The 25,298-nt window shown below is 45.2% G+C and overlaps 1 protein-coding gene across 2 annotated transcripts in view; it reads left to right on the forward strand.

Annotated features, from left to right (window-relative positions):
- Positions 1-322: 322 nt before the first annotated feature.
- The window catches only part of KIF16B (kinesin family member 16B), a 273,891-nt gene continuing 248,915 nt past the window's right edge, over positions 323-25,298 (forward strand). For both annotated transcript variants that reach the window (XM_089691598.1, XM_089692251.1), the window contains exon 1: positions 323-704. In XM_089691598.1, coding sequence (XP_089547724.1) covers positions 658-704 — 47 coding nt within the window. In that variant the 5' untranslated portion in view covers positions 323-657. The remainder of the gene's footprint in view (positions 705-25,298) is intronic.

Below are 25,298 nucleotides of genomic sequence, written 5' to 3' on the forward strand. Positions count from 1 at the left end.
CACAGACATGTTTGTAGTTCTTCGCTGAAAGCCTATCCCTCCTCCAGGTCCACATCTACCCACTCCGTCCAGATACAGTGTGCCCCGTGTACACCGGCTTCTCTGCTTCTATCCCGTATCAGCATCACTCTCAGCCACATGACCATTAACCATATACAGCATGGGGCCGCTGTGCACTCTGGGATATGTAGTCCGGAAGTTCATTACTCTTTAGCATTCCTCCGGTCGAAGAAACTACAACTGCTCCCAGCATGCCCCGCGCGGCCGGTTGGTGGGGCGGTGTCACGTGGTGAACGAAGGCAGCTGATTGGAATGATGACAGTGTAGTGCTGTGTGGGGGCGGAGCTTAGGTCTTCCTTGTGAATTACATGTCAATAAGGGAGATCATTAGGCTGGGAGCCCCATCTGACAGCTGGCCGGACAGAATTAGACTGACACCCTGCCAGACTCCACCTGTCCCCTCCATGCAGGAAGCATGCTGAACTTGTGATCACATAGTCTCTGGAGAGATCCACTATAGAGATCACACACTGCTCTCTATGTACTGGGGGAGGATTAGGGGTGTTCCCAGGTAACTGCTCCCCAGGGGTCCCCCTTCCTGGACTTCTGAAGATTTGGGTGCTCAGCGGGAGCCAACCCCCATCACAGGCATGAGACATGGCGTCTGTCAAGGTGGCAGTGCGAGTCCGACCGATGAACCGCAGGTAAGGTGTCCGCTGAGTGTGGGGGGTGAACACATCGCCATAGTCTGATCTCTAAATAATAATAATAATGGTTGGCTGTCAGGATCAGATATGTTACATTGTAACTATTATAGGGTCTCTCCACACATAATGTGATTGTGGTTTTGGGTGGGACCTGGAAGGCAGCACCTTTACCCGCTGGCATTGCTTATATCCAAGTCTTTGTGCCCAATGGGCTGACTACTACCCCACCATTGGAGAGAGGAGCGCCATGAAAAGAGGGGTACCCTGGATCCAGAGTACTGGAGAGACCCACCAAGAGGTCTGTAGGGACATTCTGCTCCCCCATGCCCCCCCGTACTGAAATGTCAGTGTTCTGCTGCCTGTACATATTTCCTGACAGGCTATCATTCAACTTTTTAAATAAATAGAAAATAATCCTTAAAGAGAGTGTACACCCAGTACAGTGACTGGCCTTAGGTGACACACAGAGATGAAACAAATCCTCTTACGTAAGTTGTACCTGTTTATTTGCATTATTCGCTTCTCTACTTTCATTCTTTTCTTCTCTACTTCCATTCAAAGTTCAACATTTCTAAAGCTTGTCTGAGCGTTCAGAAAGCAGGGGGCAGAGAGCTGAAATTACATTCCGCAGAGCTCAGTGAAAGTGCTCTGAGAGTTGATTGGAGGGAAGGGACACAACCCCCCTTCACACAACTCACAGGAACAGAGCTGAGGCTGTCAATCTGCTGGAGGTCCCTCCCCTGTCACCTTTTTTCTCTTGGTGTCAGGAAAATGTGTCAAAAGGGAGTCATGCTGATAGCAGAGGAACACGCAGCAGACAGAAATGACACTTGGTGCTCTGAATTGAGACAAGTACACACTATAGAGGGATATGATTTATTCATATTTCATGTCTGAGGTTTACAACTGCTCTCTTTTGGTCTATTAAATATACCACTGAATGTGTTTTAGTATATCTGTTTGATTTAAAAAAAATAAAGAAATAAGTTGCTGGAAGTCATGCGAACTGATAGCTATGGATGAACTCAGACGAGTTAAAGCGGAGTTCCACCCACAAGGGGAAGTTCTGCTTTAATGCTCTGTCCCCCGCTCCCCATTAAGGATTGGCACCTTTGGGGGGCGGTGGGAGTGAGTACCCGAATTTGACAGGTACCCGCTCCACATCCGCTGCAATCGTGTCCCCATAGTCTTCTGGGACATGTGACAGGTCCCAGAAGACTACGGGCCATTCACAAAGTGCAGTGCTTCTCGCACATGCGCAGTGGGCTCCTGGCTGTGAAGCAGCAAGCTGTCACAGCCAGGTGCCCACACTGAAGATGGCGGCGCCAGGGAGAGAAGACGGCCGGTAAAACCAGTGGTGGTGAGGACACCGCTGGACCGCGGGACAGGTAAGTGGCTGTATTTTAAAAGTCAACAGCTACAGTTTTTGTAGCTGCTGACTTTTTATTTTTTCAGCTGGAATTTCGCTTTAAGATCTTAGTCTGAATCTACGGGAGTGAGCCCCCAGGAAGCTGTCGCTGTATTGGGCCAATCATCTGCAGCTGGGGCACTCCCCACACTGCAGTCACATGTATACAGGCACCTCCTATATGTGCGGCTGCGGGGCGGAGATTGCCTCGGCTCCATATGATTGGCCCAGTTCAATGACCGTTTTCTGGTGGGTTCGGTCTAGGATGTGAACACACCTGAGCTCATCACTACTGACTGCTTCCTGTACTCTCTGCCTCTGGACTGTTACCAGCTTGAACCAATGTAACTCTGTGTATGCTATATCTGGCCAATGTCCCCGGACACTTGGAATCACTGAAATAGACACTGCTACTCCTGTGATCTCCTTTTGTTTCTGGATCCTGTGCTAAATGGCTGGCCTGCTGCATCCTAGAAAAAAGGAGATTGGCCACTCAGCATGTGACTGCCCCGCCCCACTTCTCTACATCGTCCAATCAGAGAATGTTTTGCATTCAGTTAGAATACATTCTCTAAATGGCACCAATGCCCGACCTCCTGTGTCCACAATGTATCAGGCCAGCCAATTACTAGGTGAGATCACAAGAGTAGTGGTGTCTAATTCAGTGATTTCCAGCTTCTGGGGCATCGGCCAGGTTTTTAGTTTACTATAGGTGCTTCTATAGTGCCGTCAATTTACGTAGAGCTTTACGTATATATTGTACATTCACATCAGTCCCTAACCCTCAAGAAGCTTACAATCTAAAGCATTCACATCAGTCCCTATCTCTCAAGAAGCTTACAATCTAAGGTCCCTAAGTCACATTCGTAATACATGTGTTAGTATGGTATAATATTATCATCATTATTATTAATATGCGAGATATAACGCCAACATTTTGCGCATTGCTTTACAATTTAAATGGAGACAGTACATTTACAGTACAATAAAAGAGGGTCCGGCTCATTACAATCTAATAGGTTGGAGCAAGCGGTATAATAACTGTGAGGGAGAAGCTGTTGGAAGAGTTAAACGTTCAGTTGTTAGGTGGAGGTGGGATAGGCGTCCCTGGGATATGTTTTTAGAGATTGCCCAAAGGTGGCCAGCGTAATAGCTAGCCGGACAGATTGGGGTAGAGAGTTCCAGAGGATGAGAGAGGTTCTGGAGAAGTCCAGGAGATGAGCATGGGAGGAGGAGACGAGAACTAGTGAGCAGGAAGTCTTAGGAGAAGTGGAGAGGAAGGTTTGGGTGATATTTGGAGACAAGATTGTTGATGTCGCTGTGAATGGCTTTGTATGTTGTTGTTGTTAGGATTTTGAATTTAATTTACTGGGCAGTCGGATATATAGATAGTTATGTTGGTCCAATGTAACTATATATAAACTATCCATATGTGGGATTATTCTTTAAGAAGTGTTGGGGAGTGGAGCCCATAGCTGGTATTAATCGTTGTTTCATTTTCCCCATGATGGAGGACTCTGACACTAAGATAATTGCTGTTGGAAACCGCTCTGTTTTTTCTCAATACATGTGTTTTGTCTGTAAAGTGATCTCAGTTGGATAGTTCCTCATTGTTTTCTGTCTTTGGTGAAGGCAGAACCCATTGCATGTCCAGTGCTTGTGTTCAGCTCATTGATCTGCCTCCAGGAATGTCCATCATCTCTTGATCAGAATGATTGGACAAGAGATAACCCCTGGTACATTGGTTATGGAGACATCTGAGGTTACATTCCTCTGTGTGTGTGTGTGTGTGTGTGTGTGTGGTGAGGAATGTTTCTCGGAATAATGTGTACACAGGAGAAGAACAAACAACAGCTGTGCCTTGTAAACAGGTTTAGCAGACACCACAACCAATGTATAAGGCCTAGTTCACTGCCTTCAGCTTACTGACTCTACACTGAAGAGTAAGGAGTCCTGAACACTTTTATAACCCATATGTTGTACACGAAGATTTCACCAAATTTTGAACAACTTTTTTTTTCTCAATCCTTAAAGGGACCCTGCACCAGACAATTTATTTCAACAGCAGTCTTTGCATAAGATTTTATTTGTATTTAACCTATTTTATGCATGTTCTTTACCAGTAAAAGCCTCCTATGAGTAGACTTCCAATATCCCTGAGACTGCTTCTGGGCTCCGCCATCTTGGATGGGATGTCAATAGCTGCAGCAGACTTAGAGCTTTCACTCAAGTAATAATTATGTCTGGCAGCTTTTCTTAACTTTTTTTCACCCCAGAGGAACCCTTAAAATAATTTTCACGTCTAGAGGAACCCCTGCTAAAAACAATACATTTTTGGCCAATGGGAAGAATGTCCCCCTTACCATTGTGGTCAGAATACCACCTTAGAGACATATAAAAAGAGCATGGTGTTGTGCCACTGGCTCTCTCAAGTGGTATTGACCCCAGAAATATGCAGACATCATTAGAAGGGAAGTCTCAGGCACAGTTTATGAAGCCTCTAGCAACCTCTGGAGGAACCCAAGGTTCCACAGAACACTGGTTGAGAATGGCTGATCTATAGTATTTCCCTTTTGCTTCTCTCTGATTATTCTCTAAGATTATGTGCAAAGGGAGGGAGAGGGAGGAGCTGGGTCAGCACAGACAATAATTGAACACTGTAAGGGCTTTGGCTTGCACTGAGGGAGGAGGCCAGGCTTGCACTTGACATTTTTTTTGGAGTGTCAATTCTCTAGCAAGTCCAATGGTAGACATTCCCTCACTTCCTTCCTAGAATACTGTCCCCAGTAAGAAGTTGGGGGAAATCTCTCTAATGGAGCCCTTAGATTGCAGTAAACCCTGACAGGGGTTCTAACTCTTCCTCATTCTATCCCCAATAAAGTTTTTGGGTATAGATGCACTTTAATAGGTTTAGTGGCTACAATAACAGTATATTTCCTAGATTGTAAGCTCGAAAGAGCAGGGTCCCCTCATGTTTTGCATTGTATTGTTATTGTTCTGTCCCCCTTTGTAATGTACAGCGCTGAGCGAACTATTGGCGCTTTATAAATACTGTATAATAATAATAATATGGAGCTGCCATTTATTCCATTCAGAAAATAGCAGGGACTGGGGAGTAAACCCGGGTTCACACTGATGCTGTGTGGAATTCGTACTGGTTTCTGTGTGAATTCTGCACCGCATCATAATCACACCCCGTTCATACGACCTGCTGCGGGTGAGTACTTTAAGTTAATAACACCCCAAATGTGTGATGTGCAGAATTGGATTGCATGGGTATGAACACCCATGTGATCCGATTCTGGTGCAGACTAAAAAAGGGTCCTGCACTTTTTTGGTGTGGATATGGTGCAATGATTTGCCGCACAGCATCATTGTGAACCCAGGCTAAAGGGCGAGCAGTACCTTTTAGTACTTCGGGGAAATCGGGGAGGTGAGTGTGATGAAAACAATTATCTCCCATTGTTCTTTTCTGATATCATTTCAAGGACCGTGTGACATGAGCCATTTTGCAGCAGCTACAGAATTGCTTCTCTGCTAGGAAAATGTGAATTCCAAGCACTAGAATTTGTAGTGCAGCCGCTGCGTTTTGAAACTAGCTACAGAATCGCCAGCTTTAGCTGCCTCTCCTCTTATCCGGTGTAGACCCTGAGATTGCACGCAGTACTTTTTCCAGTGCAGCTAGTTGTGGCATAAGCCATTGTGATGCAACACCACTGCAGTGAATAGAATTGTATTGAAATGTGGCATTTTGATTAAAGTTCTGTGTTTAAAAAAAAAAAAAAAAATGTAAACAGCTCAATGCATTGGGATTTGTGCATCAGCACTGTGTCAGCCAGTGCACACCAGCGGCTGTGCGGCCCTCCCTTCACACTGGTGCGCTTTTGCCGCACTGAAACACAACTTCCCATAACCACAAAAGCACATGAAAATGATTCCCCTTTGAGCCTGGGTTCACATATATGTGGCGCGGTACATCGCATGTGATTCGCACAGGAACCGCACCGCATTCCTGGGCAAATCACATGCGATTTGTGTGCGGTGTGATTGGAGCCATACATTATGTACTGTAGTTTCACGCCATTCCACGAGCATGTTCATTTTTAAAGCGTGACATGTTTGGTATTTTCGTGCCGTAACATCTTCTTTAATATTTTACAAAAAATTTGGGGTATAATATTGTTTTTTCTTTTTTTTTTTTTTTTTTTTTTCCATCAAAGTGTATTTTTTTTCGGCCAAGTGCATTTTGAAGTTTCAGTTTCAGCACCAGAATTTTCATTTCGGTGCACCAATAATTGCAATGAAGTCACAAAGCATAGTCCAACCTCTAAGTTGTACGACTTTGGAGTCTCAGTGGTATGAACCGGAGCTAAGGGCTTGTTCAGACATGCAGCAGCCCTGAGAAGTGGTTCATTTTGGATTTCATACTTTTCAGAAGTTTACAGGTGGTTGGGAGGTAATAAATTGCCTCCTCCTGCCTGTTTTAACCCTGAAAAGACGAAACCACATTGGACGCAGTTGCTGGTTGGTTGCGCCACTGCCTTATAACTTGGGAGGAGCGACTTGGGAGGAGCGTTAGCGTTTTATTAACATTTGTACAGTACATGTAGGGAAAATAAAGCTAGAAAAAAGCTGTTTGGAGTGTTCAGCAATTTTATCTGCTGGCAAAGCGCTCCCAAAAATGCAAAAGAAAAAACAGTTTTTTTTTCTGCTCCTAGAAGCTGAAGCTTGAAAAATGCTTCTAGCCATCAAAAGTGTGCATGGACACATAGGATAACATTATTTGCTTCTAGGGGAGAAAAAAAAAATCTAACATAACTAGCTGCTAGGAGTTTAACAATAAGCTAGAGTGCATGGAGTCTTATATAAATCAGGACCTGAACTATGGAAGCTGTGTCCAAGAAAGGCAAGCAAGGGGGTAGGGACCATTCACCTGTATGGCCTATCGTCTCCTTGTATCAGATGTTTTCCCTAGTACTGACTGCCTTGTTCTGCCTGTTTCTTCATGTGGATACAGCCATCTTAGTAGAGGAGCAGGGCTTTGCTTCCCCATGTCAGAGCTGTGCCCTTGATGACTGGAGGAAGCTCAGATCCACTAAATTAATGAAGCAGGGAGATCCTTGCACTGCAGGTCTTTAGGTACAACTTTCTCTCCAGCAAGGAAAACGATGAGCATCAAGATGACAACATTACAGAATCTCACCACAAATCTCCCTGGGCTAGTAGTCAGAGGCATCTGTGCCTTACACTGCAGATATACAGCTGCCTGGGTATATAATAGGTGCCTAGGCACAGTCACATACAAAGCACTGCTATTTTTTCAGGAGTCAACTCAAAGCAAATGATACATTTTTCACTGTACTGCTTTGGCAGTACAAAGTTAGTCAAATCTCACTTTTTAATTTTGAGGTCCACTTGATGGAACAGGTGTTCATTGCTTGTTCAAGTTAAGAAAGGCAAATACATCTTGTGAATGTGAAAAGGTTAATGGATGACTAAATTTGTCTGCAGCCAGCCATGTATGAGACCATTTCCTCATGCAAATAACTAACTTCATTTGACATAATGGTGCCTGGTTACAGACATTTGATGGTGAGAGATTTCTTTATAAGGCAACTTCTACTCTTACACTATATTGCCAAAATCAGGGGTGTGGAAATCTTTGAAAAAACTACTTGTCCAGGGACTAAATCGGTGTTCCAATCTACTTGTCCAGGGACTAAATCGGTGTTCCAATCTACTTGTCCAGGGACTAAGTCGGTGTTCCAATCTACTTGTCCAGGGACTAAGTCGGTGTTCCAATCTACTTGTCCAGGGACTAAGTCGGTGTTCCAATCTACTTGTCCAGGGACTAAGTCGGTGTTCCAATCTACTTGTCCAGGGACTAAGTCGGTGTTCCAATCTACTTGTCCAGGGACTAAGTCGGTGTTCCAATCTACTTGTCCAGGGACTAAATCGGTGTTCCAATCTACTTGTCCAGGGACTAAATCGGTGTTCCAATCTACTTGTCCAGGGACTAAATCGGTCTTCCAATCTACTTGTCCAGGGACTAAATCGGTCTTCCAATCTACTTATCCAGATAAAAAAAAAAATGTAACCAAAACCATATTTAAATCGGAGGTGATTTTAGGAATGTTTTAAAAACAAAAGGGGTTTTATGTCGACTTAAACGTGTAATTTTTTTAAACATTGTTCTGTTTATCTCCTCCTCCCCTCCCTGCCTGTCTCCAGCATCGCACCCAGGAACTAGCAGGGAGGAGAGAGACCTTGCAGTGTAATGAGCACCGATTGGCTGCTTCTCAGGAAAGGGGAGTGTCCGGTTTATCCTTTATCCCTTTTGCTGCCAGAGCCATTTTTTTGCTTTTCGTGCACACATTTTAGGCTTGAAGATTACACAAAACCCCCAAACATTATATATTTTCTGAAAGTAGAAACCCAAGGGAATAAAATAGTGTTAGTTCCAATTTTTTATGTCGCATGATATTACCACAAAATTTTGGAAAATATACAAGTAAGTTAATTTTTGGGCACAAAAAAAGCAATAAATTACCCTATTTTTTTGTACAATATAAAAGATGAGGATGCAGCGAGTAAATAGATATTCAACTTGTCAAACCATAAATTTGAGCTCACTCATGAAATGGCAATGAACTTCAGTACCCTATATTCTCTATAGGTGACACTTTTAAAGCCCCTTATAGGTCATCAGTATAGTGTTATGGAGGAGATCTGGTGATAGAATTATTGCTCTCATTCTGGCGTGTGTTTTTATGTATGTATGTACGTGCGTATATGTGGGGGCCTCAATTTTTTGGGGAGCATGTAATATGCTTGGGTGTAACTTTCATTTTCTACTATATATATATATATATATATATATATATATATATATATATATATATTATTTTTTTTTTTTTTTTTTTTTTTTTTTCATCACATAGGGGAAAAAGTCGCCTATGTGATAATTTTTGGTGACCGGTTCTCTTTATTGAAACATCCAAGATCTAAAAGACCCTGGATGTCTCCTCTGTACTCTGCTGAATGTAATGCAGTGCACATTGCACTGCATTACATTCTTATGTCTCAATGGGGACCTGGAAGTGACATCATAATGTCACTTCTGTGTCAGGACAAGAAGGGTAGGGGAGTAGGTATGTCCATTTCTGGGCTCGCAGATGGGCAAACGGAGCCCGGGAGACAGTGGGCGGGGGGAGGCTTACATGGAGGGAAGGGGAAGGGAAGAGGCTGGCACTGTGTGGAAGAGCTAAAGGTAAAAAAAAAACTACCTGCCCGGTGCCTGGAACTACATGTCCTGGGCGTAGGGCAATATAAATTCAACTTTCCTGCAAAAGTATTGGGACACCCCTCCAAATCATTGGAATCCGGTGTTCCAATCACCTCCATGGCCACATTTGTATAAAATTGAACACCTAGGCATGCAGACTGCTTCTACAAATATTTATGAAAGAATGGGTCGCTCTCAGGAGCTCAGTGAATTCAAGCGTGGAACTGTGATAGGTTGCCACCTGTGCAATAAGTCCATCCGTGACATTTCCTTGCTACTAAATATTCCACGCTCAACTGTTAGTGATATTATAACAAAGTGGAAGCAACTGGGAACAACAGCAACTCAGCCACGAAGTGGTAGGCCACATAAAATGACAGAGCGGGGTCAGCGCATGCTGAAGTGTGCAGAAGTCGCCAACTGTCTGCAGAGTTAATAGCTAAAGACCTCAAAACTTTGTGTAGCCTTCAGATTAGCACAGCAACAGTGCGTAGAGAGCTTCGTGGAATGGGTTTCCATGGCCGAGCAGCTGCATCCAAGCCTTACATCACCAAGTGCAATGCAAAGCGTCGGATGCAGTGGTGTAAAGCACGCCGCCACTGGACTCTAAAGCAGTGGAGACGTGTTTTCTGGAGTGACAAATCACACTTCTCTGTCTGGCAATTCGATGTGAGTGTCTCAGTTTAGCGGTTGCCAGGAGAACCGAGTCCTGACCTCCACCCAATAGAACACCTTTGGGATGAATTAACCACTTCCTGTCTGGCCCATGTACATAAACGGCTGGACAAGAGCAGTGCAGGAGTGGGTGGCCGTTTATAAACGGCCTCCGCATTCACTGCCTGTGCGCAGTCCCTGGGAGTGCGGGGGCACACTGATCGCTGTATGGGACCTCTGTGTGAGGTCCCGATTCATGTGATCACTGATTGGCCAATCAGTGATCACATGAACAGTAGTAAACAAGATGTCACTTCCTGACATCATTGCTTACTACGTGTGAAATCTGTGAATGATCACAGAAGTCACATGGTACAAGGCTATTCACAACAGCCTTGTACCATGTGACAAGCTGTGACCAATCACAGCTCACACAGTATTTCTCAATGGCTGCAAGAATGCAGCCAGAGAGAAGGAGAAATGATTGCTTTTACAGACTTTATGGATGTAAAAGCAGTCAGTGTAAAAAAAAAAAAAAAAAAAAAAATCTTCATCACCCCCAACAAGTAGTACAGTGTCATTATGGTGACCCTGTACTGCTAGGTTGATGGTATGTTAAAAAAAAACATTGATAATATAAAAAAAAATAAAAATGTAAAAATAATTTTTTAAAAAGTATAATTTTTGGTTAGACATTAATTTGGGTTATTTTTTTTACTAGAAAGATAAATGAATACATTTTGGCAAATATTTATGAAGAAAGATTATTTATTTGCAAATTTTTATAAGAAAAACACTTTTTTTTTTTTTTTCAAAATGTTTGGACTTTTTCATTTATATAGCAAACCAATAAAAATCCCAGTGGTGAATAAATACCACCACAATAAAGTTTTATCTGTCTAAAAAAAAAATGGTAAATTCATATGGGTACAGTGTTGCATGACTGTGCAATTGTCATTCAAAGTGTGATAGCGCTGAAAGCTGAAAATTGACCTGGACAGGAAGGGGGTGAAAGTGTCCAGACTTGAAGTGGTTAAAGTGGAAACTAAGAGCCAGGACTTCTCGTCCGACATCAGTGCCTGTCCTCACAAATGCGGTTCTGGAAGAATGGTCAAACATTCTCATAGACACACTCCTAAACTTGTGAACAGCCTTCCCAGAAGAGTTGAAGCTGTTATAGCTGCAAAGGGTGGGCCAACTCAATATTGAACCCTACGGACTAAGGCAGGGATGCCATTAACCCCTTCACGCTGGCGCCTCCCGGCCCTTTAAGGGTTCCAAAAGCCAGGAGGCAGGGTCATGTGACGTGCCGTCACAGTGGACACATGATCGGGAAAGGTCCCGATCGAAAGGGGAGATCGGGACCTTTCCGTGAGTACCAGACATGTGTGGTGGGAGCGCGCAGGGCGCAAGCTCTTGGCACATATGTCATTTTTTAATAGAACACAAATGTGCGGCTGCTAGGCCCAGACTCTGGGAGGCCGCACATTTGTGTGCGGCCGGCGTGAAAAGGTTAAAGTTCATGTGTGTGGAAGGGCAGGCGTCCCAATACTTTTGGCAATATAGTGTATGTTAAAGCTAAAGTTTATTTATTTTTTTAAAATCAGCACCAGGGACATTACTTACTGGAATCACAAGTGTCCTGTGTATTGGTGGCTGCTCTGTGCCACAGCTCTGCTTCACTAATTTTCACAAGGAGAATCCATTCATAGAGCGCTGATTTTCACAAGGAGAATCCATTCATAGAGCGCTGATTTTCACAAGGAGAATCCATTCATAGAGCGCTGATTTTCACAAGGAGAATCCATTCATAGAGCGCTGATTTTCACAAGGAGAATCCATTCATAGAGCGCTGATTTTCACAAGGAGAATCCATTCATAGAGCGCTGATTTTCACAAGGAGAATCCATTCATAGAGCGCTGATTTTCACAAGGAGAATCCATTCATAGAGCGCTGATTTTCACAAGGAGAATCCATTCATAGAGCGCTGATTTTCACAAGGAGAATCCATTCATAGAGTGCTGATTTTCACAAGGAGAATCCATTCATAGAGCGCTGATTTTCACAATGAGAATCCATTCATAGAGCGCTAATTTCCACAAGGAGAATCCATTCATAGAGTGCTGAATTTCACAAGGAAAATCCATTCATAGAGCGCTGATTTTCACAAGGAGAATCCATTCATAGAGCGCTGATTTTCACAAGGAGAATCCATTCATAGAGCGCTGATTTTCACAAGGAGAATCCATTCATAGAGCGCTGATTTTCACAAGGAGAATCCATTCATAGAGCGCTGATTTTCACAAGGAGAATCCATTCATAGAGCGCTCTTCATTGCTGATAGTACAGCTCCTATGAAGGGGGCCGAAGAGGACAGGCATAGTCAGAAATTTTGGAGAGTGCCTGTCACAGATGAAATCCCTCATATTAACCTTTACAGCATTGGAAGATCACAGCTGTGAAGGTATCTGGGGGTAGAGGAATAAAGATTTCAAGGAATGGTGAAGCCAATCTCACATGGGATGCTTGTCATTCATGTAAGTTCTGGCTCGGGTGCTTATTTGACAAAAAATGAATCAATAACTTCATCGTTAAACTTGCACTACTCAAACATGGCAGCTGGATTCAGGCTTCCTCCATGGACAGAATGTGCCAGCTGAGGAACCCTCTGGGCATTCACCCTGGACATTTGGCTGTCCTGCTCATTCAGTTCATGGCAGTATGTGCTCTGTAAGCCTAGCTTCACACTTGTGTGTCTGCAGTTTCGTGGATTTTTCAAACTTTTTTTTTTTTTTTATTTTTATTGTATTATATTCTGCCTTTAAAATCTATGGCAGTATCTCATGTGGGGGTTTTACTTCAGGATCAAGTGGCAGTGCGTTCATTTTAGTTACAAAGGAGGGCATGGATGTCATTTATAATACATTGTGATAGAATAAAAGTTTTCATTTTAATGGAGATACATTTGTAATTGGTTTCATCCATCCTAATGGCACCCACATGCACATGGAGCAGGGACCTTTTCTGGCTTTTTTAAGAGGCACGACAGCCCATTCAAATGAATAACCTGCCGTGCCAACGCAAAAAAAAAAAGCACCTCCACCTTTTTTTTTTCAAGACGGACAGAAGTGCGTTACATAGAGGAGAGGGGGCTCCATAGGAAGTAATCAGAATCTTTGTTGTGTTTTGTCATAAGATGGCTAAGACTCCATTCACACTTCACAACTTGGAATCACAAATAGAAATTTTGCGATTCTACCCGCCATTCTAAATCATGTGGCATTCGCTGCACAATGAGCATTTGGGTGCCATTTATCCTTTGTCGCCCCAAATGCAATGCAATGTGATTCTGCCGAGATTGTCACACAGCAGGATCTCGCGAAGATTGCAGCCCAATAAGGAGCAGGAGCTTCTTTTTGGCTGATAAACATGCATAGGGCAGCCTATTGAAGCGAATGGGCTGACCCTATGCAACATACAAAATCGTGTGGGAATCATGTAGCTTAAACACTCAGTCCCGTTACACGATGTGTGATTTGCTGCACTTTAGGCCCCATTCACATAACGGTGATCACGTCTTACGTGTGCTTTCTTTAGGCGCCCACAATCAAAAGTATATGGGGCCAAAATCATACCATTCTGCTCCTGTGCTAAAAGTTGTGCATAAAAACACCTCTAAATTGCCCAGCTATGCGCACCGCACTGCGAAACCCCACGCTTTGTACGCAGCGCGCCACTTGAATCCGATGCTCAGTACGCAGCGCACCACTTGCACCCCGTGCTCTGTACGGAGCGCACCACTTGCACCCCGTGCTCTGTACGGAGCGCACCACTTGCACCCCGTGCTCTGTACGCAGCGCACCACTTGCACCCCGTGCTCTGTACGCAGCGCACCACTTGCACCCCGTGCTCTGTACGCAGCGCACCACTTGCACCCCGTTCTCTGTACGCAGCGCACCACTTGCACCCCGCGCTCTGTACGCAGCGCACCACTTGCACCCCGCGCTCTGTACGCAGCGCACCACTTGCACCCCGCGCTCTGTACGCAGCGCACCACTTGCACCCCGCGCTCTGTACGCAGCGCACCACTTGCACCCCGCGCTCTGTACGCAGCGCACCACTTGCACCCCGCGCTCTGTACGCAGCGCACCACTTGCACCCCGCGCTCTGTACGCAGCGCACCACTTGCACCCCGCGCTCTGTACGCAGCGCACCACTTGCACCCCGCGCTCTGTACGCAGCGCACCACTTGCACCCCGCGCTCTGTACGCAGCGCACCACTTGCACCCCGCGCTCTGTACGCAGCGCACCACTTGCACCCCGCGCTCTGTACGCAGCGCAGCACTTGCACCCCGCGCTCTGTACGCAGCGCAGCACTTGCACCCCGCGCTCTGTGCGCAGCACTTGCACCCCGCGCTCTGTACGCAGTCAGCACTTGCACCCCGCGCTCTGTACGCAGTCAGCACTTGCACCCCGCGCTCTGTACGCAGTCAGCACTTGCACCCCGCGCTCTGTACGCAGTCAGCACTTGATCCCCGCGCTCTGTACGCAGTCAGCACTTGATCCCCGCGCTCTGTACGCAGCGCACCACTTGCACCCCGCGCTCTGTACGCAGCGCACCACTTGCACCCCGCGCTCTGTACGCAGTCAGCACTTGCACCCCGCGCTCTGTACGCAGTCAGCACTTGATCCCCGCGCTCTGTACGCAGTCAGCACTTGATCCCCGCGCTCTGTACGCAGTCAGCACTTGATCCCCGCGCTCTGTACGCCGTGCACCACTTGATCCCTGCGCTCTGTACGCCGTGCACCACTTGATCCCCGCGCTCTGTACGCAGCGCACCACTTGAACCCTGTGCTCTGTACACAGGGTACCCCTGAACCCTCCACTCTATACTTATCGCAAACTCCTTGTATTTAATGGCTGTTTAAGACCTTCCCACTGTTAGTGCAGGAGTTCATACTGCTGCCTCCTGAATGTGTTGTTTTTTTTTTTTTGCTTCCCATTGAATTTTTGCATTGAAATACAGCCTCATTGAGCTCAACGGACAATGTTGGTGGAGATGCTGCCTGTGAAACATAAAATGTTGAGTTGAAATTGCCGCACTATGAAGCTAAGCATCAAGGCCATGGCAATGTGTACCCAAGCAGCTGCTATGTTCATTCAGAGGTAGGTGGTCAGGGAGCGGTTCTATTTAATCATCCTCCTTTAAGCCACTCCCACTATTAGAAGCAATCTTGTCATGCCCATTGCAGAACGTGTTTTTTCTGTATCCCAGCAGGGTGGTTGGTAATTCGTCATGCTGTGTAGTCATGCTGTGTAGTCATGCTGTGTAGTCATGCTGTGTAGTCATGCTGTGTAGTTTTAAATGTAAACCAGGCCAATTACCTGTTATGGGTATTGTCAGTGTTTACAGATTGTGTTTTATAATGTTTAAATATATATATGTGTGTGTGTATGTATGTGTGTTTGTGTGTGTGTGTGTGTGTGTGTGTATATATATATATGTGTGTGTGTGTGTATGTGTGTTTGTGTGTGTGTATATATATGTGTGTGTGTGTATATATATAAGTACCTGAAATAAATAATGTGTCACAGAAAGTAAATGTGTGGGGATCTTCACATCATTCTTGTTGTGGAGTCATTCAGATTAATAGGAGTAGGCTAGAAATAATTGAAGTGCAATGTGGAAATGAATATTTGATTTTATTTGGTGACCGTAGATACACTTTAAATGAAGAATAGCAGTACATAATCCCAACGCTCAGACAATATGAATGTGTTCAGAATGTAAAACATGACCTGCTGTGAGTCAGTAGAAATGTATTATTTGAAAAATGTGTTGCTTTGTCTGTGCTGAACGGCGGGGTGGTCATGTGATCGGTAACAATGGCTTTTTGTCCTGATCTAATTGTGCATTTCAGATTTGCTCTCCTAATGCCCTCACTTTACAGACTGTTAGAGCTCCTGGTCATGAGATTGCTGGAAGGACGTGGAGCCGTTCTTTCCCAAGATTACTTTAGCAACCAAATGCTTCTAAAAATGAAAATAAGATTTAGGTGATTTTGCTGCAGTTGTATTGAGCAGTAACCGTGCAATGGCATGTTAAAGGACAGATCTGGTCTGTCATTTCTGACCTTCACTACTGAAAATGCCAGTCGCCTGGCTGTCTCGCAGATGCATTCATTTCAGTCCCATTTTGGGTCACTGATTTTTTTTTTTTTTTGTACTTTTTTTGCAGGTTAGTGACTAGGAAAGGAACTGGCTTGTTAAAAGCACTTGATTCACTGCAGTTTTTATTAAAGCGGAGTTCCGGTCCCTGCTATCTCCCCAAAAAAAAAACAAATTAAGTCAGCAGCTACAAATACTGTAGCTGCTGACTTAATATTAGGGCACTTATCTGTCCAGGGATCCAGCAGTGTCCGAGCGAATTCTTCATTTGTCTGTTGGGTGCTGGCTTCGCTGTCTTGACTAAGGGAAATCATCAGTGAAGCCTTGTAGCTTCACCGCTGGTCTCCTACTGCGCGTAGTTAGTGTTCAATAATTGGTGTCAGCGGGAGGAATCGCGTTCCATAATTGGTGTCAGCGGGAGGAATCGCGTTCCATAACTGGTGTCAGCGGGAGGAATCGCGTTCCATAACTGGTGTCAGCGGGAGGAATCGCGTTCCATAACTGGTGTCAGCGGGAGGAATCGCGTTCCATAACTGGTGTCAGCGGGAGGAATCGCGTTCCATAACTGGTGTCAGCGGGAGGAATCGCGTTCCATAACTGGTGTCAGCGGGAGGAATCGCGTTCCATAACTGGTGTCAGCGGGAGGAATCGCGTTCCATAACTGGTGTCAGCGGGAGGAATCGCGTTCCATAACTGGTGTCAGCGGGAGGAATCGCGTTCCATAACTGGTGTCAGCGGGAGGAATCGCGTTCCATAACTGGTGTCAGCGGGAGGAATCGCGTTCCATAATTGCTGTCAGCGGTAGAAAAAGCGTTCCATAATTGGTATCAGCGGGAGGAATAGCGTTCCATAATTGATGTCAGCGGGAGGAATAGCGTTCCATAATTGATGTCAGCGGGAGGAATAGCGTTCCATAATTGGTGTCAGTGGGAGAAAGAGCGTTCCATAATAAGGGTCCCGATCACAAGTAGTGAGGTGCCGGTAAATGTGCCAGCACATGTTTGTTCACATTGGGTACGTCAAGGCCCAGCCGCTGAAAGGCCGCATATTTGTGTACTGTCTGCACCAAGGAGTTAAAGGCCAACTCCATGCAAAATGTATTTTTCACCATGCAATGGGGCTATCGTAGGGCTATTTTTTTTTTTTTTAAGGGGTGAGCACAAAGTTCATACTCATCTGATCCACCAATCCTCCGGAAAACTGCACTCACCCACGGTCCAGCAGTGGAATGTTCCTGTCTGTAGAGAGTGCTCTGAGCATGCTGATGTCGGGAACAGTCCATTTTCAAGATCGCTGGGGGTGGGGGTAAGAGCCGAAGGGACTGGTCTTGTGTGGGGAGGATAGGCGGGTGAGGTAAGTATATCTCCACTGTCTTCTCCCCGAGAACAAATCGAACAATTAACCCATGCAGTGCAGACACAACCCCACTGCACAGGGGAGAAAAATTGCCCGGAGTTTTGCTTTAAGGGCAGAATAGGTTTTATGGAAAAATAGGAATAATCATAGCTGTGGCTTTTATTATGCAAAGCATACCTGCGTGTTGTGACTTTTTATTACTGGATCCACTTGACACCAGCAAATTCCTTCTCTTTGCGTTTTGATCGTGCGTATATTAGTGGAAGCGTGTGTGTTTATCAGCAGTTTTTCAGTTTTTATCAAGCAGTTGCTATAAACACAATGACAGCTGAGCTATACACAGGAGCTTTTGGAGTATCAGATCCTCCCTTCCTGACAACTCCTAGTAAACAAACCATGCACAGGGACACCGGCTGAGGAGGAACATATGTTAACTATAAAGCACAGTAGCTGGCTCTTTATTAGGCCACATTAATAGTGTATGACATGAGGGAACGCACGGCACAGGAAAATGCACGGGATGCAAAATATTGTACCTTCTAATTGAAAGGAGCAGGTTGTTTTATGTTCCTGCTCAGAGACTGGATTTGTATTGCAGCGTTCACCAAGTCCCTGGTGAATGCATCGTGCTTCATCTGCGACTACTCCGAACCCGGCGTGTCGCTCATCCTCGTCCATTATACATGATACCGCTGATACTTTGCATATTTTACCTTGCTGAAGATGTTGATGTTTTATGTTAGTGACTGAAATGTCAGTACTAAGTTCATTTTTATACCGGCAAAGATACATTTTTGTTGCTTTTTTTTCTTTTCTAAATAGCTCTTTTTTAGTGTTTTATTGTGTATTTTAGAATCTTTTGAAAAGTTAAAGTCTATGTAAACTCTAATAATAAAGGCACCCATCGCACGGGTGTAATACATCGTATGCCTATGGTAAGGATGTGTTTTCCTGCTTGTGGATGCATAGGTGTTCCATGTCAATTGGGCCGCAGCTGCACAGACAGCCGCTGCTCCCAATTTGACATCCGTGTGGGTGCAGGTGAGTGTCTCCCAAACTCGCAGCAATAACCACTAATGTGTTTCGGCCCAAGCCTTACTCATAGCTCTGAATAAGGCTTCAGCCAAAACGCGTTACCGTGTTATTGCTGTATCCTGCCATGTAGCCAATATGAATTGTTGCAATGGATTTTACCAAGTAGATGTCTTCATTGTATTAGAGCAGGGGTCTCCAAACTTCTCAATCAAAGGGCCAGTTTACTGTACTTTAGACTTTAGGGGGGCGGGATTGTGGCCATTGAGGGTAGAAAATGTCTTGGGCCCAGCACCAGTGAGAATAAACATCACCTCAGGGTTGGTGGTCAGTAGGAGAATGAGTAGTGCCCCATCATTGGTATTAGTAGGATGAATAGTGACCCATCATTGGTATTAGTGGAAGGAATAGTGCCCCATCATTGATATTAGCAGGAGGAATAGTGCCCCATCATTGATATTAGCAGGAGGAATAGTGCCCCATCATTGGTATTAGTGGAAGGAATAGTGCCTCATCATTGGTATTAGTGGAAGGAATAGTGCCCCATCATTGGTATTAGTGGAAGGAATAGTGCCCCATCATTGGTATTAGCGGGAGGAATAGTGCCCCATCATTGGTATTAGCGGGAGGAATAGTGCCCCATCATTGGCATTAGCGGGAGGAATAGTGCCCCATCATTGGTATTAGCGGAAGGAATAGTACCCCATCATTGGTATTAGCGGAAGGAATAGTGCCCCATCATTGGTATTAGCGGAAGGAATAGTGCCCCATCATTGGTATCAGTGGGAGGAATAGTGCCCCATCATTGGTATTAGCGGAAGGAATAGTGCCCCATCATTGGTATTAGCGGAAGGAATAGTGCCCCATCATTGGTATTAGCGGAAGGAATAGTGCCCCATCATTGGTATTAGTGGAAAGAATAGTACCCCATCATTGATAGCAGTGGGAGGAATAGTGCCCCATCACTGATAGCAGTGGGAGGAATAGTGCCCCATTATTGGTGTCAGTGGGAGGAATAGTGTCTTGCAAAGGGCCACACTTTGGAGACCTCTATATTAGGGGACCATTGCTACATTCCAAAGTCATCTGGGCCAGAGAACCAGTTTCCAGTCTTGCACCTGTACCTGCACAAATGTCAAATTGGGAGCTGCGGCTGTGTCCCATTGAAGTAGACATGGCCCTTGCAGACGTTACGCTGTAGTGCGCCTCGTGTGAGCAAAGTCTTACTTGCTCCCTTTTGGTTATTAAAGGGTATGTTCACCTTTTCTTGAAAAATGAAAAGGTGAACTGACCTCAGATATCCTGTCTACTTAGCTTCCCACCCTATGTTAGTGGGATGGTTGCAAAAACTCAATGCATGTGTATAGCATTTTTAAATCGTAACGTAATTCCTGTGTAAAGCTACACGTACGTTTGTCCGTATTTGGTCGCACTGTTTAGATGACACGTATGTGGGTGCTTTGTAATCTGTACAAACAGTCACAGTAGTATTAAACCCAAAAGCTATCTTTTATTAAATTACAGCTTACCATATTTTAGGAGAAAAAAAACATAAAAAAGAGAATGACACACAATGAATGAATACTATCCCATCCATTTTCATCTGGAGATCCAGCCAGCAAGTCTGTTGTCTTTCTAAAGCACAAGCTCTCCAGCAGAATGTATCAGTTACAGAGGTGAGTTCATACTCACCTAGGTGGATGCTGCATCTGTTCCCCGCTGGCTCTGCAGTGACAACTGAATGACAGCCTTGACTGTTAGTCTCTGGCTCTCTGCTCTGCCCCTCCAGTGCTCACTGGAGCACTGGGCTGTGGAGGGGGGCAGAAGCCGCTGGCTCGGGGTCTCGGCGGACCACTGAGAGGCTGAGCCAGGTGCCGGTCCAGACATCCGGGTAGATCCCGACTATGTGATCAGCATCTTTTCCGACCCTGGACTGGCAGGGTCTGATAGCAGACTTTAGCCCACTGTTGACTGAAAACGGGTCACAGGACTGCAGAATGAACCACAGTTCTGTGACCTACAGGAGGTGTGCAGCCAAAATAGTTTTGGTATTACTTTTGTAACACTGGCAGATGTGCTAAAAATGATCAGCTTTTATTTATTCATTTAAAACCTTTATCCTATAGGAACAAAACTACTCTTCTAACTGCTTAAAAAGTGTTAGCTGGAGTTTGGCTTCAATTTAGTGTATTTAAGTCTGCTATTATATTTAACACTCCCCTTCCCCCCAGACTGACAGTGCAGCTGCACCTCCTGTGCTCATTCATCCAGAGTGGTTTCTCACTAATACAGGAGGTGTTTTACTAACAAGATCACCTGGTGCAAACAGAGGGGAAAAAGCCAAAGAATAGTAAGCCAATGCAGTCATCACATCTATTGATTGGTAAGCTGCAATATATTATATTTTTGGTTTTGGGTTTAATACCGCTTTGAGTTCTCAGGTGTCTGTTGTTAATGTATGCTTTGTGCAGTTATACAAAAGCTTTTAAATGTATGTTCTTTCCCTGTCCACTGCCGAATGTTGGTGAGCTGTGGTTAACTGTATATGTCTTTATCTTGTTTGATGTGTTGTGTTTCTATATGAATATGGAAAAAAACACTGAAAATAAAATCTGATTAAAAAAAATAAAAATCCTGGCTACACCTCTTGACCCCGTAGTCAATTGGACCGTGCTGCAACCGCATGCCAAAGTAAGCTATGGCAGTTGTGGCACAGTAGTATAATGAAAATAAAAATGGTATTCAAGGAGTAGCAATATAACATCCTGATGCCTGTAAACGGCTCTGCAAAGTGCGATCCACCACAGAATGCTTTTCAGAGGGGCCGAAGAACCTGCCACCCATATGAATAAGCCCTAAGGGAGAGGTTGAACTGGCGTCCAGCAGGCTTGCACAGTCTCGGTGACAACAAAAAGGCACAGTTGATTGCGGTATTACTTAAGTTGTTACTTCCTTATCCCTTTAATAATTATAGGCTAATGGTTAACCAGATCTATCAATGAACTCTGCTCATCTCTGCCAAAACGACAGAGGCTTTTTACCTAGTGCCTGACTAGATACAAGCCAGAGATACAGGAAAACTGACAAAAGCATTTCATATGTCGTATGTGGTAGAACTTCACAAGGGTTCCCAGCTGTTTGCAAGGTTTTGGTTTCTATATATATTTTTATAGCAGAGCTGGAGTGTGGGAGGAAGGGGCCAATACATTCCTGTGCTGATGAGAAGCTTGCTGATGGTGGGAGAGAGCAGAGTGAGATAGACTAATCACTGTTCTGCTCCCCCTTCACTGTATAGTCACAGTCCAGGACGACTTGGGCTCAGAGGAAGTTGGCTGAACAATGATGGCTATCACACTGAGGACATCTTGTGGCAGAAAAGAAGCACTGCAGGGGAAATCCCTGAATTAAAAGTGAATGATGTAACAAAAGCTTCTTTTTGCAATTTTACCTTTTAGTGCACTATTCATTTTTATCTTATTTATGGCTGGAGTTCTGTTTTAAATTCAAATTGAAATTCTAGTTTAAAGTTTAACTGAAGTAAAAGTCCACTCTGCATCTGCACTGCACAAATAATTTTTCTGACGTGATCCTCCGCTCCCGCAAGCTCCTCTGTGCTGCTAGACGGGTCCGTGCAGCCTTTACTTTCCTACACTCTGGTGGTCAGATGCCCCTGATGTTCTCAAGACAGATGCAGGGACCATGGCCCTTCACTGGACATGAGGATGTCAAGGGACAGTTTACCCCCCTGAGTGTAGGGGAGCACTGTCTGCCGGGGGAATGGAGGATCAGCTGGGTAGCTGCCATTGTGCTACATGCTGGGTGTCCAGTGCACTCCTGTACTTTTTTAAGGGGGGATGGGCTCCCTCAGGTCCACCTGCCCTTGGTCTATCCATTAGATACATGTGCCTCTACTATGGGGGCTCTCAAAATTTGTAGCGCTAGGAACTACAGAATACTGGGGTACCGTGACGTGGCTCTGTAGCGTATGCATGTGTTTGCAAATGTGTGCTAACTAAACCCCTGTTTTTAACGCATACTGTTAGACAGGATTATTTTTTTTGTTTGCAGGCTGGGCACGCTGAGCTGGGAATTTTTCTCTTTTGTTGTTTGACATGCGTCACCCTTCCATGTGCTCCTTGCTGTGAAGGCCAGTTATAGACTGGGCAGTGGCCATTTTTTGATCAGCTAGGTAAACCTGCTTTTCCTAGACATAAACGGCGAAGTAACCCTTGCAGTTTGGTAGCAGCGCTACTGGCATGCAAAGACGTAGGGCTCATGTACACTGCAGCTGATAAACTCCGGTTCAGGAGCTGTTCAGCATTTTTTTCAACAGCCCCTGAACTCTCCCTAATGTTTTCCTATGTGTCCATGTACACATCTTCGTTTACAGTCGTTTACAAGCATTTGAGTTTACAGTCGTTTTTTGAATGCAATCGATTTTAGCGGCGTTTCAAACTCTAAACACAGCTGAACGTGGCAAATCGCGTTTTTTAAGCGTTTGCATTTGAATTTTTTTTAACTCTTCCAGTTCCCGATGCTGTCCAGAGCCTTTTTTCATCATGAAAAATGCATGCAAAGCGTTTTCAAGGTACTCAAATGGACAAAACACTGAACACAGGATGTTCCTACCAAGCTTGTCACACATTGTAATGACCAATTCACACCTCAGACCTCTCCCACCCTTGGAAACAAAAGATATGTTAATGACCATTCACACCTCAAATACCTCATGAAGACCCCCTGCCAGGTGGCCTTAATGACTCACTCAACTAGACACCTTCCCACCCTTGGAAACAAAAGAAATGTTAATGAGCAACTCACACCTAAGCTAATTTCAACACACACTGCTGTCTCTGCTTCTACTCTGTGTATTTCTCTGAAACAGTCTGAAATAGTTAATTTACCATTTTCCAGTGCATTCTGGGCATTTGGGAGGTTCTCCTGTGCTTATCTTTAAAAAAAACACACATACACGCTTATGCAAACGTGGCTAAACAGACATTTTTAACCTACGTTTTCCAGCAGTCAGTTTCCATCATTCAGAAGTGTCCCGTGTACATGGGGTCTTACAAGTTTTCTTTAGAAAGCAGCCACAGCCTCAGTAGAAAAGCCTGACCCCTGCTTGTGTGCTATGGAGAAGGACCCCTGCACCTTGTAGTGATCTTTCTGCAGAGGCCAAACTCACCCTCAAACTCGTGGAATCGGCACTACAACTGTCCGATCAAACCCGAAACCCAAGCTTTGCTGATTGTAGGACAATAGGTCTGATTTAGTAGGGAGCGTGTCAAACCTGCAGAGGGATTACTGCTTCCACACAGAGAGCAAGAGACCTTCTCTTCAGCTCCAGAGTAACCAGAGGATACACTGACCCATATTTTGCAGCTTTACATTCCATGCTATTTAATATGACTGCTTTTATGTATAGCAGGGATCACTACATGATGGACCACGGTCCGGATATGGACTGAGTGACAGTCCTGTCCGGACCACAGCTGTGCCACTTAGCTGCTGCATATCTTCTCCTGGGTTTCCTGCCCGGCTGCCGCTATCATCCACACAGCAGGTGGGGGTGGGAGGTGCTGTAGATCTGCACAAAGCAGTAGTAGTAGTAAGTACCCACTTGTTAACATACTGTAAGTAGGACAGCTCCCGCCCTCCGTCCAGATCTAAAGCACCTTCTGCTCCAGCCCTCTGTGAGGATGATAGTGGCAGCCGGGCGGAAGACCCGGGAGAGGACAGTCGGGCTGATAAGTGGTAGGACTGTGCAGGGGAAACTGCAAATGTAAGGGAGGGCTATGGCTGCAAGGGGCACTGTGGTGGGTGAAGGGACACTGTGACATGAAGGGGTCTGCAATGTGAAGGGGCACTGTGATGTGAGGGGGTCTGCAATGTAAAGTGGCACTGTGATGTAAAGGGGTCTGTGATATGAAGGGGTCCGCAGTGTAAAGGGGCACTGTGATGTGAAGGGGTCTGCAATGTGAAGGGGCACTGTGATGTGAAAGGGGTCTGCAATGTAAAGTGGCACTGTGATGTAAAGGGGTCTGTGATATGAAGGGGTCCGCAGTGTAAAGGGGAACTGTGATGTGAAGGGGTCTGCAATGTGAAGGGGCACTGTGATGTGAAAGGGGTCTGCAATGTAAAGTGGCACTGTGATGTAAAGGGGTCTGTGATATGAAGGGGTCTGCAGTGTGAAGGGGCACTGTGATGTGAAGGGGCACTGTGATGTGAAGGGGCACTGTGATGTGAAGGGGTCTGCAATGTGAAGGGGCACTGTGATGTGAAGGGGTCTGCAATGTGAAGGGGCACTGTGATGTGAAGGGGTCTGCAATGTGAAGGGGCACTGTGATGTGAAGGGGTCTGCAATGTAAAGGGACACTGTGATGTGAAGGAGTCTGCAATGTAAAGGGACACTGTGATGTGAAGGAGTCTGCAATGTAAAGGGGCACTGTGATGTGAAGGGGTCTGTTATATGAAGAGGTCTGCAGTGTAAAGGGGCACTGTGATGTGAAGGGGTCTGCAATGTGAAGGGGCACTGTGATGTGAAGGGGTCTGCAATGTGAAGGGGTCTGCAATGTGAAGGGGCACTGTGATGTGAAGGGGTCTGCAATGTGAAGGGGCACTGTGATGTGAAGGGGCACTGTGATGTGAAGGGGTCTGCAATGTAAAGGGACACTGTGATGTGAAGG

This window comes from Staurois parvus, unplaced genomic scaffold (assembly GCF_062004578.1).
Source record: "Staurois parvus isolate SC_StPar_1 unplaced genomic scaffold, SC_StPar_1.0 ptg000001l, whole genome shotgun sequence".
In the NCBI taxonomy this organism is placed as follows: Eukaryota; Metazoa; Chordata; class Amphibia; order Anura; family Ranidae; genus Staurois; species Staurois parvus.